Source organism: Cebus imitator, unplaced genomic scaffold (assembly GCF_001604975.1).
Source record: "Cebus imitator isolate Cc_AM_T3 unplaced genomic scaffold, Cebus_imitator-1.0 Scaffold460, whole genome shotgun sequence".
In the NCBI taxonomy this organism is placed as follows: domain Eukaryota; kingdom Metazoa; phylum Chordata; class Mammalia; order Primates; family Cebidae; genus Cebus; species Cebus imitator.
Window position 1 is genome coordinate 1,552,536 of NW_016107775.1, and position 21,099 is coordinate 1,573,634.

General features: G+C 36.0%; 1 protein-coding gene across 1 annotated transcript in view; it reads left to right on the plus strand.

Moving 5' to 3' along the window:
- The window catches only part of DST (dystonin), a 510,996-nt gene that overhangs the window by 431,087 nt on the left and 58,810 nt on the right, over positions 1-21,099 (plus strand). Inside the window, 10 exon segments of the mRNA XM_037732623.1 lie at positions 44-205; positions 1,678-1,848; positions 4,440-4,606; positions 6,823-6,982; positions 7,182-7,508; positions 8,041-8,125; positions 9,224-9,465; positions 10,384-10,590; positions 19,573-19,692; positions 19,887-19,994. Coding sequence (XP_037588551.1) covers positions 44-205; positions 1,678-1,848; positions 4,440-4,606; positions 6,823-6,982; positions 7,182-7,508; positions 8,041-8,125; positions 9,224-9,465; positions 10,384-10,590; positions 19,573-19,692; positions 19,887-19,994 — 1,749 coding nt within the window.

A 21,099-nucleotide genomic window follows, 5' to 3' on the forward strand; every position in this document is an offset into this window, starting at 1 on the left:
ACAGGTAATATAACTCATATAATTATTGCTCTTTTAATTGTAGGCATTCCAGAAAGAAGAGATTGAACCCTTGCAAGGTAAACAGCAAGATGTAAATTGGTTAGGTCAAGGTCTTATTCAGAGTGCTGCTAAAAGCACTAGCACTCAGCGCTTAGAGCATGACCTGGATGATGTCAATGCACGGTGGAAGACTCTCAATAAGAAGGTAATTTTCTCATCCCCTTCATTGCTATTTTTGCTGATTATTATTCATGAGCATTTGTTGTGACCACGAATCATATTTATAGTAGCCAAACTTTCCTAAACATGTTTACTCTTTTATATTACCGTAAACTGGATGGCTCAAACTCAGATGCCTACTGGAGCTAGGTAGGGAATCTAAATGAGAGGAAGCAAACTGGGTAAGACAGCCTCTGCCTGCCGTTATCTCAGCTTTGGTCAAGACATGGTCACAGATCCAACAGTGCGGGTGTGATGGGCACATGCATCTGTAAGAGTACAGGTCACTACTTAGTTTCAGCAGATCATTGACATGTGGGGATATAGGCCTACCGTTGCCAGATATTCTGTTTACTTTCAAAATAACCTGGAAATCACACTGTCTATGTGACACCTTCCTATTTCAAATATTGGCAACTAATTTCACACCGTGCAAACAAAAGAAGCTTTGTCTTTCTGTCTGTCCTAGACTAAGTCCTGCCACCCTCACTATAGACCGTCAACTTCAAATTACTTATAAGATGTAGATCCAGCTTTTTTTTTAATTCTCATGATAGAAAACACTAGAAATAGTGCTGTGATATCTTAGGGAGATAATGCAGGCAGCTCTTACACACGTGACATAAATTACCAGAAAATTATTATGGGATGGCAGCGCATATCTGGTGGTGGCAGTGGTAGTTACTCTTTTTGTTTTCTTTTCATTGAAATCTTAAGTAGGTTCCAGGTCTTGAAACTCATTACTCATTCTTTAAAGTCTGATACATATTGTAGTGCACCTTAAACGCAATTGGAATGCAGTGGCAGGTGTAAATATAATCCATAGCACTTATAATATCTTGCCAACTACTTTTTTCAGTCCAAAAGGAGAATATCTGTGAGACAAGCAAAAAGATATCTCTATGTAGGACACAGAGACTCCATTTACTAGAAGACAAAGGACCTGATTTGTTGAAAAAAGACTCCAGAGCTTGGAGTTAGCAGAACTTAATTGGATACTTTTGTTATTCTTTCCTACCAAAATATAACTCTCATTGTCTCTGCTATAATACTTCCTTTTATTCTTAGTCTTTTAAAAATTGTTTCTGATATTTATCAGAAGGAAATAGAAAGTGATATTGATAAAAGTGACTAATGTGTTATTCTTAAAATAACTAAAATATTTGAATAGTGCATTGCTAATCATAAATGTATTAGACAATTCAGAAATCTCAAAGATTGAATGTTCTACATTGTCTGTTTGTGATTGTAACCTTATTTTCATGCTGTCTTGCTTAAGTTTTGTCTGCTTTTGACTCCTATCCTGCCCACTATCAATACTTTGGGTAAATTTTAAGTGAAAAGGAAAAGAAAATTTGTGAGCACATGGGAAAATAAGCATGTAAAGTAGCGGCCTGTGTGCAGATTTCATTATTTTGTGAAACAAGTAAATAGGTGGAAACAATTGGCGCTTTGCAGGTGGCTCAGCGAGCAGCCCAGCTGCAGGAGGCCTTGCTGCACTGTGGGAGGTTCCAGGATGCCCTGGAGTCCCTGCTCAGCTGGATGGCGGACACTGAGGAGCTTGTGGCCAATCAGAAGCCCCCATCGGCCGAGTTCAAAGTGGTAAAGGCCCAGATACAAGAACAAAAGGTAAGTTAGTGATGCTTTTGTATTGTGTTTCATGTTAAATGTTATTAACAAGAGAAAAAATGTACCTTGTGACTGTTTTAATTAATAGGATAACCTAGTTAACTGGTTATTGCTGCTGTAGACATTATTTTGTTAGTCATTCAACAAATATTTATTGAACATCTACCATGAGCCAGGCCTTGTTCCAGATGCTGGGAATATATCCCTGAATAAAAAAGATGAAAATTTCTCACTGAGTTCAAAGTCAAGTGGGAAGGGCATGGCAAGACTGAGAGACAATAAGTAAAGTAAATAAGTGAATTGTGGTAAGTTGTTAAGTGATAAATAAACAGGGATGGTGGAGAGGAATCAGGAAGTAATAGAGCAATGCTGAGGGACCCAAAGCCCTTAAATGGAGGGAGGGAGTGTGTGTAATTTTAAATAGAGTCATCAAAGAAGGTCTCACTGACAAGATAGCATTTGTATGGAAATATCATTGTTCCCTTATATATTAGGTTGATCCATATGAAATTGTCTTTTTATACATTAAATATTGACAGTTTCTTATAGTTCAACCCATTACTGAAGAGGCAAATATTTGATTCATATATGCTGAGGAATGTGCCACTGTGTTTTTTGACACTACTAAAATGGGGCCAAGATGGGAAAATAGGGACTTCAGAGGGGTGATATGTACCTGAGACTGACCATGTGATGGTTTTTGTGCCCCTGATGGCAGTGGTCAGGTCTGAAGCATTTAATAACCACTTTCAGCAGTAGTCAGCCAGCCATGACTTGAGATATGTCATGTGGGAAGGATCCTAGAGCATGGTGTCCTGGTAAGGTTTCTCCCCTCTAAAACTTTAAAAAGAAGGAGGTGGATCATGTTAATTAATTTAAAACTTTAAGTAATTTTTTAAAAAATTACATTTATAAAAGAATTTATTAAAAAGATAACATTTTAAACTTCCCTTTCTGTGCCTGGCATATTTCACTTAGCATAGCTAATAATAATGTACTGTATATTTCAAAGTTGCTAAAAGAATAGGTTTTAAAGGTCTTCACCACAAAAAATGATGAGTAGGTGAGGTGATGGATATGTTAATCAGGTTGATTTAATCATTCCACGGGGTTTACATATATCAAAGCATCAAATTGCATCCCATAAATTCAATTATTATTCATAATTAAAAATGGAAAAAATAGAAAATTCTGCACTTACCCTCAGTTTTTTTTTATGTTTAAGACTTACTGCTTACTTTGATTTCTACATTTAATGCTATCTCTCTAAAAGTTCTTTGAAAACTTCAGCATATAGGGAAGTTATACCAATTAGAAATAGGTTTAGAGGTAAGGATTAAGAAAACATAACTGAAAACACATTGCATTTGCATGATTTTTGCATAATACAGTGTCTGCCGTTCACAGTTTAACTCCAGAGTAATGATGCCTAGCTAACAAAACCTATTAATTGATTTTGCTTTTTTTGTTGCAAGCTTTGTTATTAAAATGTATGAAAGTAATTAGTTCTCCTTGCTGCCAAAACACCTGTTGTACTTTGATTATATCATGACTTTAATATATAAAAACCCGTGTCAACAGTTTGTCTTATCCTTCTCTTTACATAAGTTCCTCTTACCTCTTGCCCTGGTGGTCTTGATCTCAAAATACCCTTTTAACTTTTTACTTCTGGGTAACTGTCATATCTTTAATCCTTAATTATCAGTCCAGATCATTAAGGAAGCAGTGAAGCACAGTGTTTCATACACTTGTGCCTTCCTCATTGCTGTTAGCACAGTGGTTGTGCACAGCAGTTGCTCAGGAGCAATTTGCTTGATTAGATTAGAGCCAGGTAATCCTGCATTCAGGTTTCTTAGCTTCTTATAGCAAACATTCCATTTTAGGTGCCTTGAAATGTTTAATTAGAATCAAGTTGAATTTTGTTTCTGGTGCTAAATCCTGAAACATTAGTCTTATTTAGCCAGCTTTGGAGATTTTGACATCTTCTACCCTCTCTTCCTGTTAGCAATGATGTTTAAAGGCTGTTTTCGTCTGCACCCTCACACAGATTTTAGGAGCCAGTCCCACCTAGTCAAAGGAGCCAAGAGCCTCTTGTTTTAGCCTTGTTAACTTGTGAACTCGGGCTGAGTCTTAACTTCCTTGTCTATAACGGATTGTTAAATGTGGGAAAGGGTTTTGAAAACAGTAATGATTTATGGCAACCTTTTGTATCTTGACAGGGCATATAGTTGTTGAATTTTTAAGGCATTCTTTCTTCTTTACAATAATGATGATTTTGCACTTTTTCATGATTCATTGGAGTTTTCCTAAGTAGCACCTCCTACCGTATCATGCTGTATTAAAAAATTAATAATTAGTTTAGTGGCCTTAACAATATTAATTTTGTCCACTATGAAAAGCCCCTGCCACAATAGTAATGAATCATTAAACAAATCAGTTACCTTTAAAATCCCACTTTTCAGATTCTTTCATAAGTGTATACATACAAAATACATTTCTGTCATATTTAAATGTTCTTAGAATACATTTTACTTTATATTCATACATTTATTCTCTTGCTTTTTAAAATATATTTAATGTTTTGTCTCAAGCTTCTCCAAAGATTGTTGGATGACCGCAAATCTACGGTAGAGGTAATCAAACGAGAAGGAGAAAAAATTGCCACAACAGCAGAGCCTGCAGATAAAGTGAAGATTTTGAAACAGCTCAGTCTCCTGGATAGTAGATGGGAGGCATTGCTTAATAAAGCTGAAGCAAGGTAACTTACTTACTTCGAGTTCTTTTGAAAGAGTGGCAGTGGCCTCGGTCTACAAAACTGACCTCTTGTATTTTAGTTATACTTTCCTTCAAATCATGATTTTCCTGTGTTTATCATGTATATGAACAGGGATAGCAAAGATTGTAATGGTTCTTTCCTCATTCCTCTAATGGTAATGACTCGTTACCGCTATTTCCCAACTTTTTAAGAAAAGCATTTCCCTTGGGGGTGATTAATTAATTTATTTATTACATAGTTACTGACTGTTTACCATGCATCAGGCAGAGAGTTAGGTCTTGTGTTATCGGGGTGAGCTGGGCAGATCATCTCTGCCATCAGATAGGGTATGGTCTAAGAGGGTTTATAGACATTGAGAAGTAATGATAAATGTGATATCTCAAAGTAGAAATACAGGTTGCTGTGGGAGCATACGACAGGAAGAACCTAGTCTAGGGGCAGAAAATGACAGTTAAGTTTTACAGCTGAATGGGAGCTAGCTAGGAAACAAAGAAGGTAGAAGGGTGCGCTGACTTCGTGAAGACTAGGAAGCCTAGAGCCTGGCTCCACTGGGTGTTTGTTTTCAACGATTTTATTACAAAAGTCCAACCCATATTTCAATATCTGCATTGATGCCACATTGACTAGCCATAGTAGTAGCTATGTTGAAGAGTAATCATCTAGGCTGGTTGGGTTGAAAATACAGCCACTGACCTGAATGAGTATGTTATATAAATTCTCACCTTCTCTGGAAAGTGAAGAGAAGGATTTGTCTAAACTTCAAATACAGAGTGTAATTAATTACAGTTTTAGGAACCGTAGAATGAAGTGTTCTCAAAGAGGTGAAAAGTCTCATCTCATATTGTCGTTTAATATGTTTCAACAGATTAACCCTTCTGTGTAGTGCCCTCAGAGCTGTGCCCTGGCTGCCATGGGACATACTCTTCAGTAATTTTAAAAGAATAACTGGGTGAATGTCTAGATCTCTGCTTTACTGCCATAACTGGTCTTCTTTTCCTAACACCTTCTTCACAGACATATTACATTGAGTGATATTGGTAATAGTAATGATTCACACCTGGATTTATTGTGGACAGTTTAAATCATTGTAAATGAAATCCCGTCACGGAATAGTTATTTCCACTGATTTTAGGTGATTGGATATTTGAATTTAGAAAAAAAGGTCACAGATGGTGATAATCCACAAGTAATTATGAATATAGTAATTTTATTCATTTTTTTAGAATCAAATGTATCAACTGAAAGTTTTTAAAAATATATATGTGTATATTGTGGTATGTTACAGAAATTATATTTAATAGTTCTTGCCAATTTTCTATAATTCTCTTCTTCCTTATAGAAAGCTAATTTCTCAAAACATGTAATTCCCTGAAAATTAAACATAATAAGAAATTAAGGTAACAGTACTTCTCGATCCCAGCCCTCTATGTATTCAGGATTTGATACTGAATCAGGTACTCTCTGTGCAGACCAGCACAATAGCTTGCCCTAGATAAATACTGAGGATGGTAGAAGCAGGTTTTAACTTACCTTAGTCCTCTGCAACTGAGGAAGCATGTATTTCCAAAGGTATTTTAAACTACCGGTAAAAGTCCAATGAATACTTCTACCCTGTTCATAATATTTTAATCCATAAAATATAAATATTGATTTTTGGAAGTAAACCTGACACTGTGCTTTTATAAAATAGGAATCACTATTAATTCCACTAAGCAGGGGAGGAAGAAGCTATGTATGCCCTTCAAAATTTGAAACCAATTTTGACCATTTGATTAAAAGCTATCTCAGTATCTGGTGCTTCAATTGAAATTAATATATAAAGCACTTAAAATGAGGCCTGGCACAGAATATGGGTTCAATAAATTTTACCTATTTTGTTGTTACTATTGCTGCTGCTGTTATTTTAACATTGCTGTCATTATTATAACTATAATTATTGGAAGTATTATTACAAATGACTACTTCAGACTTTCATGAGATTCAGGAACTTGAGGATGATCTGTTGTTCAACTTTAATTTTTTTTTAACTGAAGAATTGTTTTAACATGTTCTTTAAATGTTAAGAGATTTAAATTTTAACCTTAGATAGTTCTACAGAAAATGTTTAGAATAGATTGCAGGAGCATGACTGAAGATTTTTGCTGAATATTTCATACATTCTTCATGCCTAAATGCCCTCTATCTTGGCACATTTATAGGAATCGTCAGTTGGAAGGTATCTCAGTGGTAGCACAACAATTTCATGAAACCTTAGAACCACTGAACGAGTGGCTTACGACCATAGAAAAGAGACTGGTGAATTGTGAACCCATAGGAACCCAAGCATCTAAACTTGAGGAACAAATTACACAGCACAAAGTAAGATGTAAATCACACTTTAGCGAGGTTCAGTTTTTATTGTGTAGTTTTGTGACATAAATTTGAGTCATGTACTATTGTTTTGTTTAATTGCAAACTAAATCCATTTCATATGCCATGCTTTAGTTTTATGTATGTTTTCATTTTTATTTGTCCATTCTTTTTGTTTTTCTTGTTTGTTTTTTCAAACTTTGTTTAGGCCTTAGAAGATGACATCATCAATCACAATAAACATTTACACCAGGCTGTTAGCATTGGCCAGTCCTTAAAGGTTTTGAGCTCCAGGGAGGATAAAGATATGGTGCAGAGTAAATTAGACTTCTCTCAAGTGTGGTACATTGAGATTCAAGAGAAAAGTCACAGCAGGTCTGAGCTCCTCCAGCAGGCCTTATGTAATGCTAAGATTTTTGGGGAAGATGAAGTTGAGCTGATGAACTGGCTGAATGAAGTGCATGACAAACTGAGCAAGCTCTCAGTCCAGGATTACAGCACTGAGGGGCTATGGAAGCAGCAGTCTGAACTTCGGGTATTTTGATTTATTTTTATTTTATTTTATCTTATTTTTTCATTTCAATTGTCATTATTTCTGAGTCCTTATTTCTGTGCAATTTTATGTTTATGATGATTTCAATGAATTACTGTACTCAAAAACACTTTGTTTATACAGATTACTTTTAATGAAGTCATTTTAAAAAAGGGATTGAGTCTATTTAATTAGCTGGATATTTCACTTTTTATTTTGTTATTTTATTGTACAAATTTATTAAGACCTATATTAGCCAGTACTTTAGTACATCCACAACGCCCATTTTCATAGGGCCCTAAGTGTTTTCTGAAAAGGAATATGCTGTGAATTATGGTAAATGAACATAGGACATGGGGCACAGTGGTGAAGAGAAGAGGTCTAAACATGGAACCAGTAAGAATATGTGAAAATGTGAGATATTTACTCAAATATGTCTCTGTGAAATATAATTAAAGTTCTCTGAGATTAACTAATGTTAATGCTGACTTAAATGTTTTTCCGCCCCACGTAAAAATGGTACCTGTGTTTTTAGGTTCTGCAAGAGGACATCTTACTCAGGAAACAAAATGTAGATCAGGCTTTACTAAATGGTTTAGAACTACTTAAACAAACCACAGGTGAGATATCTTTCAAATCAAATAATCATATGGTCAGCATTTTACATTGTTTTCAAAATATTTTAGGGATGGGAAAAATCTAAAACACTTTATAATTTTTGGTCCATTCCAAGACTTTTATTCTGGAAAATACTTTGAAGACCAATCAAGGGGGTGGTTAGGATATGATCTCACTTTTTTCTCATGATCTCACTTGAGTTTTTGATGGAAGTTGTGTGTATTACTCATAACATAAAGCGCTTTGGCACAGGAGCTCATCAGAGAAGCCCAGGGCAGGGTTACATTACTTTTCCACTTGTGGAAGACAGATGAAAACGTAGGTTGTAGACGATTTCTTTTTAAGATAGATTGCATTGCAGTGACACACAGTATGGCTATATGCATAGGTATACACAGGCTGCATTTCTTCATGTCTGAATCACTAAGAAAACTGATATGTAGTTTAGTATCTATATGAAATTTTAGGACGACTCAGAGAAACTAGTTTTAATGATTTCTTTGGCCATAGGAATTTCACTATACCTATATCCAGTTCAGCAATATGTAAATTTTGGGAGCAAGTATTATTCATTATGTGTTGAAGAAATTAAATGTAGAATCAAGACCCTTGAGCTAGAAGTCTGAAGCCCAGGACACAGTTTTTCTGTGTGTCACGAAATGAGGTAGAGGCAAGTAAAGATCTGTTAGAATAGTGCAGATGAGTAATGATGAGTAACTAAGAGCAGAGAGGCTAAGTACCTTGCCCGAAGTAACCCAGCTTTTAAGCCATGCGTGAAGTCAGTATCTGAAGTCCATCAGTTTTTAACCCCTCTGCTTTGAAAACAAAGTGTCATATAAACAGACACGAAAGTACTGCTTTCCACGTAACTAAAGACACTTAGCCCTTTCCGGTTTCTACACTCGTATTCAGATTTGCCTGAAATCTTGGGAAAGATTAAAATTTAGAAAAGGGTTTATCTTGAGTAAGATTATCTTTAGAAAAATGTCTCCTTTTGTTCCCTAGAAAATTTCATCAGTGTTCTATAATATCTGAAGAAACCCTCCCTCCACCTTTTTTTTTTTTCGTTCATAAGAAATAACGTGACTTTGAAATTTTAGGTGATGAAGTTTTAATAATTCAAGATAAATTGGAAGCCATTAAAGCAAGATACAAAGACATTACTAAATTGAGCACGGATGTGGCCAAGACTCTGGAACAGGCGCTGCAGCTTGCAAGGCGGTTGCACTCCACACACGAGGAGCTGTGCACCTGGCTGGACAAGGTGGAGGTGGAATTACTTTCGTATGAAACTCAGGTCCTGAAAGGAGAAGCAGCAAGTCAAACACAAGTGAGACAAAAAGTAAGCTCTGATTTCTGCATTTTTGATTAGTCTTTTATCTTTTAGGGAGTCTTAACTCACACAAGAATCATATTATGTTTGTCTTATATCATTACATATGCTGAAGGATGCCTTGGTGGGTAGAGACCCAAAAGAAATTGGCAGCAGAGAACTGTTTAAACTTTTAGGAGCCCAGAGATGAAAACAGTGTATTATAATTGTTTCAAGAGTATTGTATTTGGGAGTATAGTTTGTTACCCAAAGGACAGAATGTTGAAAACAGAAAAAAAAGAAAAGTGATCATTGTTTCGAAGACACATATAATTTGGTTGAAATACCAATATTTCTGTAAGATAACATGGGGTGGGTTTTCAAATTATATCACAAAAGTGGCATACTGCCATGGTAATCATTCTTCATTTCAAAGATACCAACCTCTGTTTTTATCATCCTTGAAGTATGATCACATGTGGGTAAAAGGGAGTTGGTGAGGTCAGGCTCACTGAGCCTGTAATGATTCTGCTGTCATGATTTAAAGCTAGTTTGTCCTCATTTTGAGGGTTACTTAATTCTGGCTCGGAATGTTTTCTTTATTTTACTTTTCTGTTACCTGATTACTTGAGATTCCCAGAAAGCGAAGAATAATACATGTTAACCTGCTTGTTTTTGCTTCTGAAATTTTAAATATTTATATTAAATTTCAAAGATAAAATCTTGCCATGTCGACAAATGAATTGTTCTTTGAACTTCTCAGGAAATACTTTTCTTTTTGCAAAATAGCTTTAAATAAAAAAGGTTTATTTAACTCAACAGAAACTTAGGGAGAGGGGAGTGGGGCAAAGCACCACATTCTTTGCCTGCAAAGGGCTTGAGCTCCAAGAACAGTTAAAGGAAAAATCTGTTGAAGCGCTTAAGTGTTACTCATTTGTATGTTTTCAGGAACTGAAAAAGGAAGCTAAGAACCACAAAGCCTTACTGGACTCCCTGAATGAAGTGAGCAGTGCTTTGCTGGAACTGGTACCATGGAGGGCAAGAGAAGGACTTGAGAAAATGGTAGCTGAGGACAATGAGCGCTACCGATTAGTGAGCGACACCATCACTCAGAAGGTGGAGGAGATCGATGCTGCGATTCTGAGATCACAGCAGGTAGGGAAAAATAGTTTGTTGTCTAGGCAATAAATTTTCTCCAGCTGTTCCCAGAGCCTTTACCTGAACAAAGATGCCCGTTAATACTGTTTGCATTCATTTGCTATGCTTCCAAAATGGAAGGATGGATTTGAAAAGAAGTTGACTGGGCTCCTTCGACGTCTGAGCACCAGGGCAAGGCTGATCTGTACATTGTTAACAGCCATCTGCTTCATTGTTTCAGATTTATCCTTACCAAGTCAGACATTGCAAAGATCAGCCCTGCTTTCCAAACAAAATGCTTTTGTCTACACATAACGCATATGGCTGATATTAATTTTTATGCATTGACTAACTCTAATCAGTATGTGAGTAAATACTGTGAATTGTCATGTCAGTCAGTATTAACTCTTCATTTACAGAAAGCTGTGGCAAAGAGGAAGGTTTTTTTTTATTAAAAGGAAGCAGTTTTGTTGGTAATATGAAGACTTTTTCAGAAAATGACAGAAGAGGGAAAGATGATAGGTTCCAATTTGTCTATAACTCCTGCAGAATGTATACTCCAGAAGTTTTATAGGCTTTCAGCCCTTAGCCATAGCTGCCTCGGAAGACTGTGGGCAATGAGTGGGGTCCTAGAAATAGAAGTTTGTAATGTGTTGATTAACTTTAGTTGAAATTTCTGTGAATATTTACAATAAGTCATGAGACTTACTACAGAGTTTATGTGTGGGAGTAGTATGATATTGCAGTGTACTTTAGAGCAGAGCTTAGAATGGTGTACAATGAAATTTTTACTATTATGAGCCAAAAACAAGAAGCATAAATCAGGCAGATTCTGTGGGAGTATCCAAAATTAATTTTCTAATGTTGCCATAAAAGTGGAATTTATATAGTTAGTTCTAAAGCATAATGTTCCCCTTCTCATTTTAGTGCAATGCTGGTAGAATGACAGCAACTGATGAAATGCAGTGATAGCAAAAGCCCTGCCTAAGAAATTTTTGTGAAGGAGGGCATTCGTGCTTGAGGAATGTATTTGCGTGACTCTTTTTAAACAGAGGAGTTTTATGCCTCATTATTAAAGGAAAATGAGTGTGTTTATTTGTGAAGTTTATTCAGCTATTGAAAAATATTGTATTTTTTAAACTGAAATTCATTTGAACATTTCAGAACTGTCACTGAAGGCTTCTCTAAATAGCCAGAAAATTATTCTGTACGCTTGGGAGTAAGATTTTCTTGAGAAGTTGAGTATGGTTGGTTAGTTCAGTAAAGTGGGACAGTAATAAGGGCACCGTCCCAGATTGAGTTTTCATTGGTTAGTAATCTCTGGTATGTGCCAAGATCATTAAATGTGGCCAGGTTCTTCAAGGTTTTGCAGATGTTTTCCAAAGGCTTGGGGGAAAGTAAGTCAGTGTTAAATCTTCCAGAATCCAAGACACAGATCCTTTAGGAAAATAATGATTTGGGTTTTTTTTTTCCCCCCTCATAAAATCAATCCTTATTTAAAATCTCAAGAATTTCTCAAAGAATATAGAAAAATTCATGAAAGAAGGAATATGGAAGCAATTTGGTCCTATCCTTCCTGCCTTCCTCTTGAGAAAGGACAATGTATATAGTAACATCCTTTTGAGAGAGAAAGGCAACGTATATAGTAAAAGTTTTACTACCAGTAGATTACACATATTAATACCATTAATATCTTCTGGTTGTTCATGTGTGTATTTTTATCTTCATTTCCTTGAAATACCTGCAAGTATGTCCAATGAAAATACCTTCGGTAAGCCTACATAGACACACAGGTATTTAGAGCTGGGAGGAACATGCACAGTGTACATGGGATAAAGCGACTTGCCTGTGTCTCACAAGCAGGAAGTGGCAGAGTAGCAACTCAAATTTCATTCTTATCTCATTCTCCCTCACTGCTGTGCCTCCTCGTAAATTATGTAGAGAGGAAAACCCTCGAGGGTAGTGAACCATTTTTTTCTAAACTTCTTCAGTAATCTGAAGGTTCCATTATTACAGCAAAATAGAGGTATATAATGAGCATATTTCCAGCTATAAAGACTGTGGGGGGTGAGAATGCAACACTAAAAGGATCATAAAACATGACCGTGTAGGGAAGCCTAAGAATAGAGTAGTAGGTACCTGTCTTTCTGGTATGGTGGGAACTTTGCACTTATAAGTTTCTAAACTCATGATTTTCAAGTTTATAAAGGAGCTAATATATCACTGAAATATTTTATAAGGTTGCCTACTTTTAGATGTTTGGAATTAGAACCAGAGTACAGTTTGATAAAAATGTTTGTTTTCTGTTTTACCCAATAACGATACATCCATGAAATATAAAAAGGAGTGGTAAAAAAAGCATATCTTTAGATCTAGATATTAGCCACATATTTTGGACTGTTTTATATTGTTTAAACAAATTACCATTCCGAATCTGTTTTCTGTATGACATATGGACATGATATGACCTGAGCTCATCTTTTTAGGCACACCTTTAGTCATATGCAATTTATTTTATTAACTGTGACTCTTCCCACAGACCCCTTCCCCCAGCCTACCAACATCCACAAGTGATGGGGTAAGGACATGCCCTTGAATACTTCACAATTTAAAATTTATGGATTTAGTGATTTGTCCCACTTAAACCAGGGAGAGTTAAATTAGATTTTAAATGACTAGGTGTTCTGTTTTCTGACCAGAAATACCTCTTAAGATATTTCATATTTTTTTCCCAGTTTTAAGGTTGCGTGTATACAGATATGCCTCCTTTATAATATCAACCTGCTTTTTGTAATTTAACAAAAGCATAAGCACTTTGTGAATGGTCAAGCCACAATCACAGAATGTATTGACTTTTAAACATCCAGACGGAAGATGTCAAGAAAAACATGGAAAAGAATTAAAAGTTTGAAGGGAGAACAGAAGGGAACATACAGATTTCTTCTAAATAGCCTATACTTTGTAATCACCTTGTATAAATTTAGGTTTTTAAAAAATTTTGATTTGCCATTGAACTTTTATAACATAGGTATGAAGGTCCTATTTGTTATTATTTGAGAAAAATTGAACAGCCTCGGTAATGGGTGATGAGTGAGAACTTGTACCTTTGCTGATACCACCCACCAAGCCCCCAGATCTGATTCCAGATTTGCAGGCATTGATAATCTGAAAAGGATATGATTTTGTAAAGTAATTGGGCCCATTCATTACTTTTAGGAAGAATCTGAATGGGACAAGGTAGCTTCGTAAATAATGATGTTGAGCTAAACTGCCTCCTTCTCATAGTACCTGCCATCATCTGAGTTAGAAACTACGTATTTCTGCATTTTAAACATACACAGAGTAGCATATCTTTGTTGCTTTCTTTCTACAAGCCCTGTGGAAATGGGGAAAGGCACTTTTGCTTGAAAGATGTACAGACTTGGGTTCTGAATTCAGACTGCCTTGATTCTTAAAGCCTCAGCGCAATTCATCGTCCTTTGCTTCTTATAATGTACAATTATCAGTAGTTGGTAAAATATGTATATCTCACAGGGTTTGGGAATCCCAAACATTCTTCAGCAGTTCTAATTGCTTGGCTTATGTAAGCAGGCCCTATAATAATCCTGTTATAAAGGCCCTTGGATTGGTGGTTTGGGTGCAGTTATTCCAAACAACTCATTGGGTCATTAGGAATCAGCCTGGAGAAAAATACCACCTGTTTGTTTCTTTTAAAGGACCAGAAGAAAACATATCCTACAGAAATGAGATTTGTTTAGTCCCTCCAGGTGTTGTGGATGGGAAAATATGGGCTGTGTTATAAATAATGAGAGGCAAAGTGAAAGGAAATGCTAATCAAAAGAATGTGATAAGCGCCCCAGTCAGGGGAAGGGAGTAAAAAGGATATCCTTGAGGTTAAGGTTTGCTTGTCACTTCGCCTTAAACCTCTGTTAAAACCCACTATGTATTGACCGTTGTGGTAATGTGTAATACTCAGGTGGTAAATGCTGAGCCTGAGATTCTAACAAAGGTGGTCCAACTTTGGCGGTCCAGAAATCAAACCACCTTCTTTAGAATCTCAGGCTCAGCATTTACCACCTGAGTACTCTTTGGTAAGTTAGTTAACTTCCCTTTACCTTATTTTTCTACGCTGGAAATGGAGTTCATGGCAGTACTCACATGATACAGTTGTCAGGAATGAAGGAGTTATTGCATATTAAGCAATTAGAACAATGTGCTCAGTGGGATGCTGGCTGTTACTGTTTTAGAGAGTGTTTTTCAGGCATATTTAGATGTAGCCACTTAAAATGTCTTGCACTAACTTTTAGAAGATTCCTGAAATGTTAATTCAACTATAATAGATGGTAACTAGAGTTGGTGGTTAGACTCCTCTGATGCTATTAAAGTATTTCCCCAAATGCAATTATGGATGCCAAGGTTATCAACATTTTATGTTAAGTCAAATTTTACTTCCTGTATGAGCAGTAAACAAATTCATTAAAATTTGGCCTAGTATATTGTTTTCCGTGTTGCTTACATGTAAAATGAACCATTTTTATGGTCTATTAGAAATACACGTTAACCGGTCATTTGAGTGAGTCATAGACCTAAAATGCCTCTCCTGACTATAACTTACTTAACGTAGACTTAATGGAGATCCTGTAGCTACTCTGTTTGTTGCTTAACAATATTTGCTGTTTTAATAAAAAATTTCTCAAATGGCAGAAGGATAATTTCTGCTTGAAGCCTTTTTTTTTTTTTTTTAAGAGCAAATGTTTGACTTGATCCAAGAAACATTGTTTGGGTTTCAGCTTTCCTTTTTTGGCAACTTAGAGGTTATCACCATACTGTTTACTGCTAGAAAGTTTTTTTTTTTTTTTTAATAGGGGAGACATAGTGTTAAACTAATATTAATACTTAACAGCCTGACTTTCTTTATGAGGACTCTGATATAAATACTGTCAGGCTGAACACAAACGATGGGAGTGGGTGTCACTTTATTTATTTTCAGGAATCAGTAGAAGAAAAAAATTCATAATTGTTAAATTTTATTCAGGTATCTTGCAGCATTTATACTCAGGTAGAAAAGCCTGGACTGTTTTTCTCAGTCTTATATTCTTTAGGTAAATCACATCAGTTTTTAACTATAGCTTCATTGTATATGCCTTTGAAAGTCACAATCCTCATAGAAGACCTTCACTTCTTTTTCATGGGGATTCTTTCTCCACACGTGAAGCTGCTGAATTGGTTGATGAAATGTTTTTCTTTTGTTTTCATATTGATCAATAATTGCTAATGAATAACTCCATTTGAAATTAAATAATATCATAGAAATTATTGAACCAGATTAAGGTAGATTTTTTTTTTTTCAAATGGTTTCTTGGTTTTCTTACAATTACAGAAAGTCTACCTATAAGCTTGACAATATTAAATTGTCAATATTAAAAAATAAATTATACCCCATGTTGATGAAATTATAGCAAAACACTGCTTGTGGGAGTATATATTAATACATTCTATATGAAGGGCAGTTTGGCAGTATATATCTTAAGAGAGAAAACACAAATAGGAACTTACAGGTGAGAGGTTACTCACAGAGTTGTTTTCCTTTCTTTAAAAAAAATTTTATTCAATATATTTTCATTTAATTTTTAATTTTTATGGGCACATAGAAGATATATACATATATATGAGGTATGTAAGTTATTTTGATACAGGCATACAATGTCTTTTTAAAATTAAACTTGTTTTACGATCATTGTAAATTCATCTGCAGTCGTAGGAAATAATACAGAGAAATCCCATTGGATCCTTTACTCACTTTTCCCCAATGGTAACATCTTTACAGTGAAATATCACAAGCAGGATACAGACATTGATAACAGTCAAGATACAGAATATTTCTCTCACCACAGGAATCCTTTATGCTGCTCTGTGAGCCACACCCATTCCATCCCACTCTATCCTCCCTAACTTCTGTCAGCCACAAAGCTATTCTTTATTTCTATAATGTTATCTCAAGAATGTTCAAGTGTTTTTTTAGTCACAACCTCTTTCTCTTCTTCTTCTGGGACTCTGATAACATGAATATTAGGACTTCAGTGGTAGTCCCACAGGTACCTACAGCTCTGATTATTTTTTAATTTATTTTCTGTTATTCAGCCTGTGTAATTTCTTTTTCTTCACTGATTCTTTCTTTTGTCCCCTTCATTGAGCTCATCCACTGACATTTTTATTTCAGTTATGTTTTTCAGTTCTATATTTTCTTTTGGTTCTTTTTTATACTGTATTTTCTTTTTATTTGCTGAGATATTCTATGTTGTTGATGAAGCCTTCTAATTTTTTGTTTCAACTGTGAACATTCAGAAGTACTCATTGAAGCATTTTTATCATGGCTGCTTTAAAATCATTGTCAGATAATTCTAACAGGTCTTCCATTTCAGTATAGGCATCTATTTGATTATGTTCTTTAATTTAGTTAGAGATTTTCCTGGCTCTTATATGATGTTATGAGTGTTAGAGCTTAAGCTTTCTGTTTTAGCTGCCTTCCCCTGTTGCCACTCTGGCAGAAGAACCTGGGGGTGCTACCAGGTGAAGGTAGAAGTCCCGGTTCCCAGTTCAACCTCTGTTGACACCTAGGGGATGGCTTGTCAGTTCCGCTGGGTGGGAGTGGGAGTTCCAGCTCCCTGTGTGGTCTCTACTGGTACCACAGTGCGGGTGACTGTGATGGTAACACACAGAGATGGTGAAGATCCTGACTCCCCACAAGGCCTTCTCTGACATCACCCCAGAGGAGAGGAGGGAGGGTTACCTCCTTACTGCTTAGTAGGGGTGGAAGCCCAGTCTCCCCATATGGTCTTCACTGACATGATGGTCTGGGGCCTTGTTTTTGTGCAGAAGGGGTGAAACTTCGGCTCCCTACTTGGCATTCTCTAACGTCTCCTGGCAGGAGTGTTGGGGACTTTGTCACAGCATTACAAGGGAGGAAGTGTAGGCCCCCCATTTTTCTTTTCTTGGCATGAGTGTGAGTGGAGCAACCATTATTTTCTGTAGTGTTTGGTTGGAACAGAGTGATTATTGTTTAAAAGTTGTCTGTTTTGCTAAACTACTCCTTTCCTGGTCCTTTGACTAGAGAGAGCAGGCTTGTGTTGGGACTTTGTCTGTACCCATTAGTGTTGTGTGGTTGCCATTTTCTCCAGCATCTAGTCTTAGATACGTGAGGCAAAGAGAAAATCCCAGAGAACTCACCACTGTGTTCTTCCTTGCAGCCTGAGGTCCATAGCAGTTCTGTCCTAGTCTCTCTACTTTGAGGAGTCTTCTTATGTAATGCCCATGAGTTTTAGGTGTATTTATCATGAAGAACAGAGAAAAGTTAATGTACTCCATCTTCCCATGAATTGACATAGTGTTGCAGTGAGTTTTAGAATTTTAAAAAACCGAGTTTCTTATCTCCACCCATCTCTCTCCCCACCTACCTATTTTCCAACCCTCATCTGGATTTCCAGATTCCTTTGAAAAATTAGAAGATCTAGCAGTAATGAACTTGAATAGCCAGAATGTCCATTCCTCATTAATTCTTCCAGCTGAGTTCATTTTAGCGATCATTTATTGTCGGTTCTGTGGTGTCACAGGCCCATTTTGTTCATTTATGGTAACTACTTGGCCCTGGAAGTCACTGGGGTTTACCTGATGGAAGACATTGAAAACGTTCATGCTCTTTGACTTGATAGTCACTTCTAGGAATCTACACGAAGGAGCTAATTAGAGATGCCAAGAGAAATTTATGTACAGATGCCAGGCCTGGTGGTTCACACCTGTAATCTCAGCACTTTCGGAGGCCGAGGCAGGTGGATCTCTTGAGGTCAGGAGTTCGAAACCAGCCTGTCCAACATGGCGAAACCCCGTCTCTACTAAAAATACAAAATTAGCCGGGCATGGTGGTGCATGCCTCTAATCCCAGCTACTCAGGAGGCTGAGGCAGGAGAATCACTTGCACCTGAGAGGCAGAGGTTGTTAGCCAAGATCATGCCACTGCACTCCAGCCTGGGCAATAAGAGCAAAAACTCCATCTCAAAAAAAAAAACAAAAAAGAAGAAAAGAAATTTATGTACAGATATTCATTATAAGGTTGTTTGTGTAATAACAAAAATGCAGAAAGCTAAAATCCAGGTATGCTAGAATATGATATTATTTCAAAATCATGTTTAAAGGAGTATGACGGGGAATGTTCATAGTAAATGAAAAAGCAGGATATAAAGCTGTTTACACAGCGTCATCCCAGACATTTCTACAAATCTTTCTCTCTTGATTTGTGGAAGAAAATTCACTAAAATACCAAGAGTGTTAACTCTAGGTTTTAATTTTCTTCTGTATGTTTTTCTCTGCTTTATGAATTTATACTGCACTCATAAATTACTGTTATGATCAGGAAAATAACATCTCTTACACTATTTAAGAATGCTCTTAAAAATGTTTTCTGCCATTAAATGAGATGCTTAAAAATTACACTTGAATTATTTAGGGGTATTCTCTGCATACATAGAGATGTACATTTACACATAACATTTATAAACATAATAGCATAATAAATGGAAATACTCTATTCTTTTTTCTAGGAATCATGTACTTTGATAGCAGAGTGTTAGCACATATTGTAGGCGTTGAAGTGATGGGTGAAATTATTGAAAGATGATACCTAGCTGTTGGCTTTCATAACTGGTAATTTTTTGGTCAGTATTCCTGAGATGCAAATTATTAAGACTGCCCCAAAAGAAGGCAGTAGTGCCAGCTGTCCTAAAATCATTAATGTAGTGCTATAAATCCAACATGTGTTAAGAGCTTGTGTGGAAAGTTTTTCTTTCTTTAAAACTTAGTTATTATCGCTAATTATTTTAGGATGCATGAGGAGATAAGCTCAGATTTTCCACTTGTGTAATAAGGATATTTCAAAGAAATGTAGATAGGTGTTTTCTGGCTCTGGAAACAGGAACGTGCTGACCTAATTATTTATCTTTTGTTTAGTTTGACCAAGCAGCTGATGCTGAGTTATCCTGGATTACTGAAACAGAAAAAAAATTGATGTCTCTGGGTGACATCAGGCTTGAGCAAGACCAGACTTCTGCTCAGCTTCAAGTTCAAAAGGTGAAGAAATACATTTCCAATTGCCATATAATTTATTTGCTGGCGTGCTCCAAGTCTGTAAAATGTGCTTGTGTGATTTACTTTTAAGACCCCTCTGGTGTAACTTGGTATTTTTAAATACTTCACCTAATTGTTTTCATTTTAGTCATACAATTTCTTGTTTTGTTTTTTGTCTTTATTTTGGTAAATCACAGACATTCACCATGGAGATTTTGAGACACAAGGATATTATTGATGAACTTGTTAAATCCGGGCATAAAATCATGACTGCATGCAGTGAAGAGGAAAAGCAATCAATGAAGGTATAATCTTGTCTGTGGTCTGGTAGTGGGACTCTTGAAAAAACAGCAGATGTTGAACTTTCAGTCCTAGAGAAACACTTTTCTGTCATCCACAGCTGCCATTTAAGCAGCAAAAATAATTAGTTTAAATAAGGCATTTTTCAAATTTATAGAGTAACAGTGAAAGGAATATTTCTTAAGAGAATCACTAGGAGGACAATCTTTTTGAATAGGCACAAAGGCTATTGAAGTTTGAGACCTTGGTTAACTGGCATGCATTAAGCTTTCAATTAATGTTAGCTGTCTTATTACCATGATTTTCAGTCTAAATTATTGTTTTTATATGTATCAACTATTGTTTATATACTTCAGAGACATTTGGGCCTCTTAACAAAAACCAAAGTATGTAGTTCTCTCTAATGCTGAAATCCACTTTGTATAAAGTTACAGTAAGCTACATAGGGAAAATATGAGCTGAGTAATTAAGGGAGCATTCAGTTTGTGTAGTTTTAATTATCCTTTAAATTGGCATAAAACCAGCCACAAATAAAAATTTTCAATTCTGAGTGCTTGCTTGTTCACAAAAGATTTTATTTTTCCTTCGCTTGTGAAGCTTAGTTTCACAAGCAAGCACTCAGAAATTTCATCACCACCAGGCCTGCTTTACAAGAGCTTCTGAAAGAACCACTACAAATAGAAAGGAACAACCAGTATCAGCCTTTCTAAAAAATACCAAAAAAATAAAGAACATCAACATATTTAAGAAATTGCATCAACTAATGGGCAAAACAGCCAGCTAACATTAAATGACAGTATCAAACACACATATATTGTTATTAATTCTAAATTTAAATCGACTAAATCCCCCAATCCAAAGACACAGACCGGCAAAAAAAAGCCAAGACCCATTGATATGCTACATCCAGATCCATTTCATATGCAAGGATACATAAAGACTCAAAACAAGGGGATGGTGAAAAATTTACCAACCAAATGGAGAGCTAAAATAAATAAATAGAAAGCAGGAGTTGCAATTTTTGCTGATAAAATAGATTTCAATGCAACAAAGATCAAAAGAAACAAAGAAAGATATTACATAAAGATAAAAGGATCAATGTAACAAGAA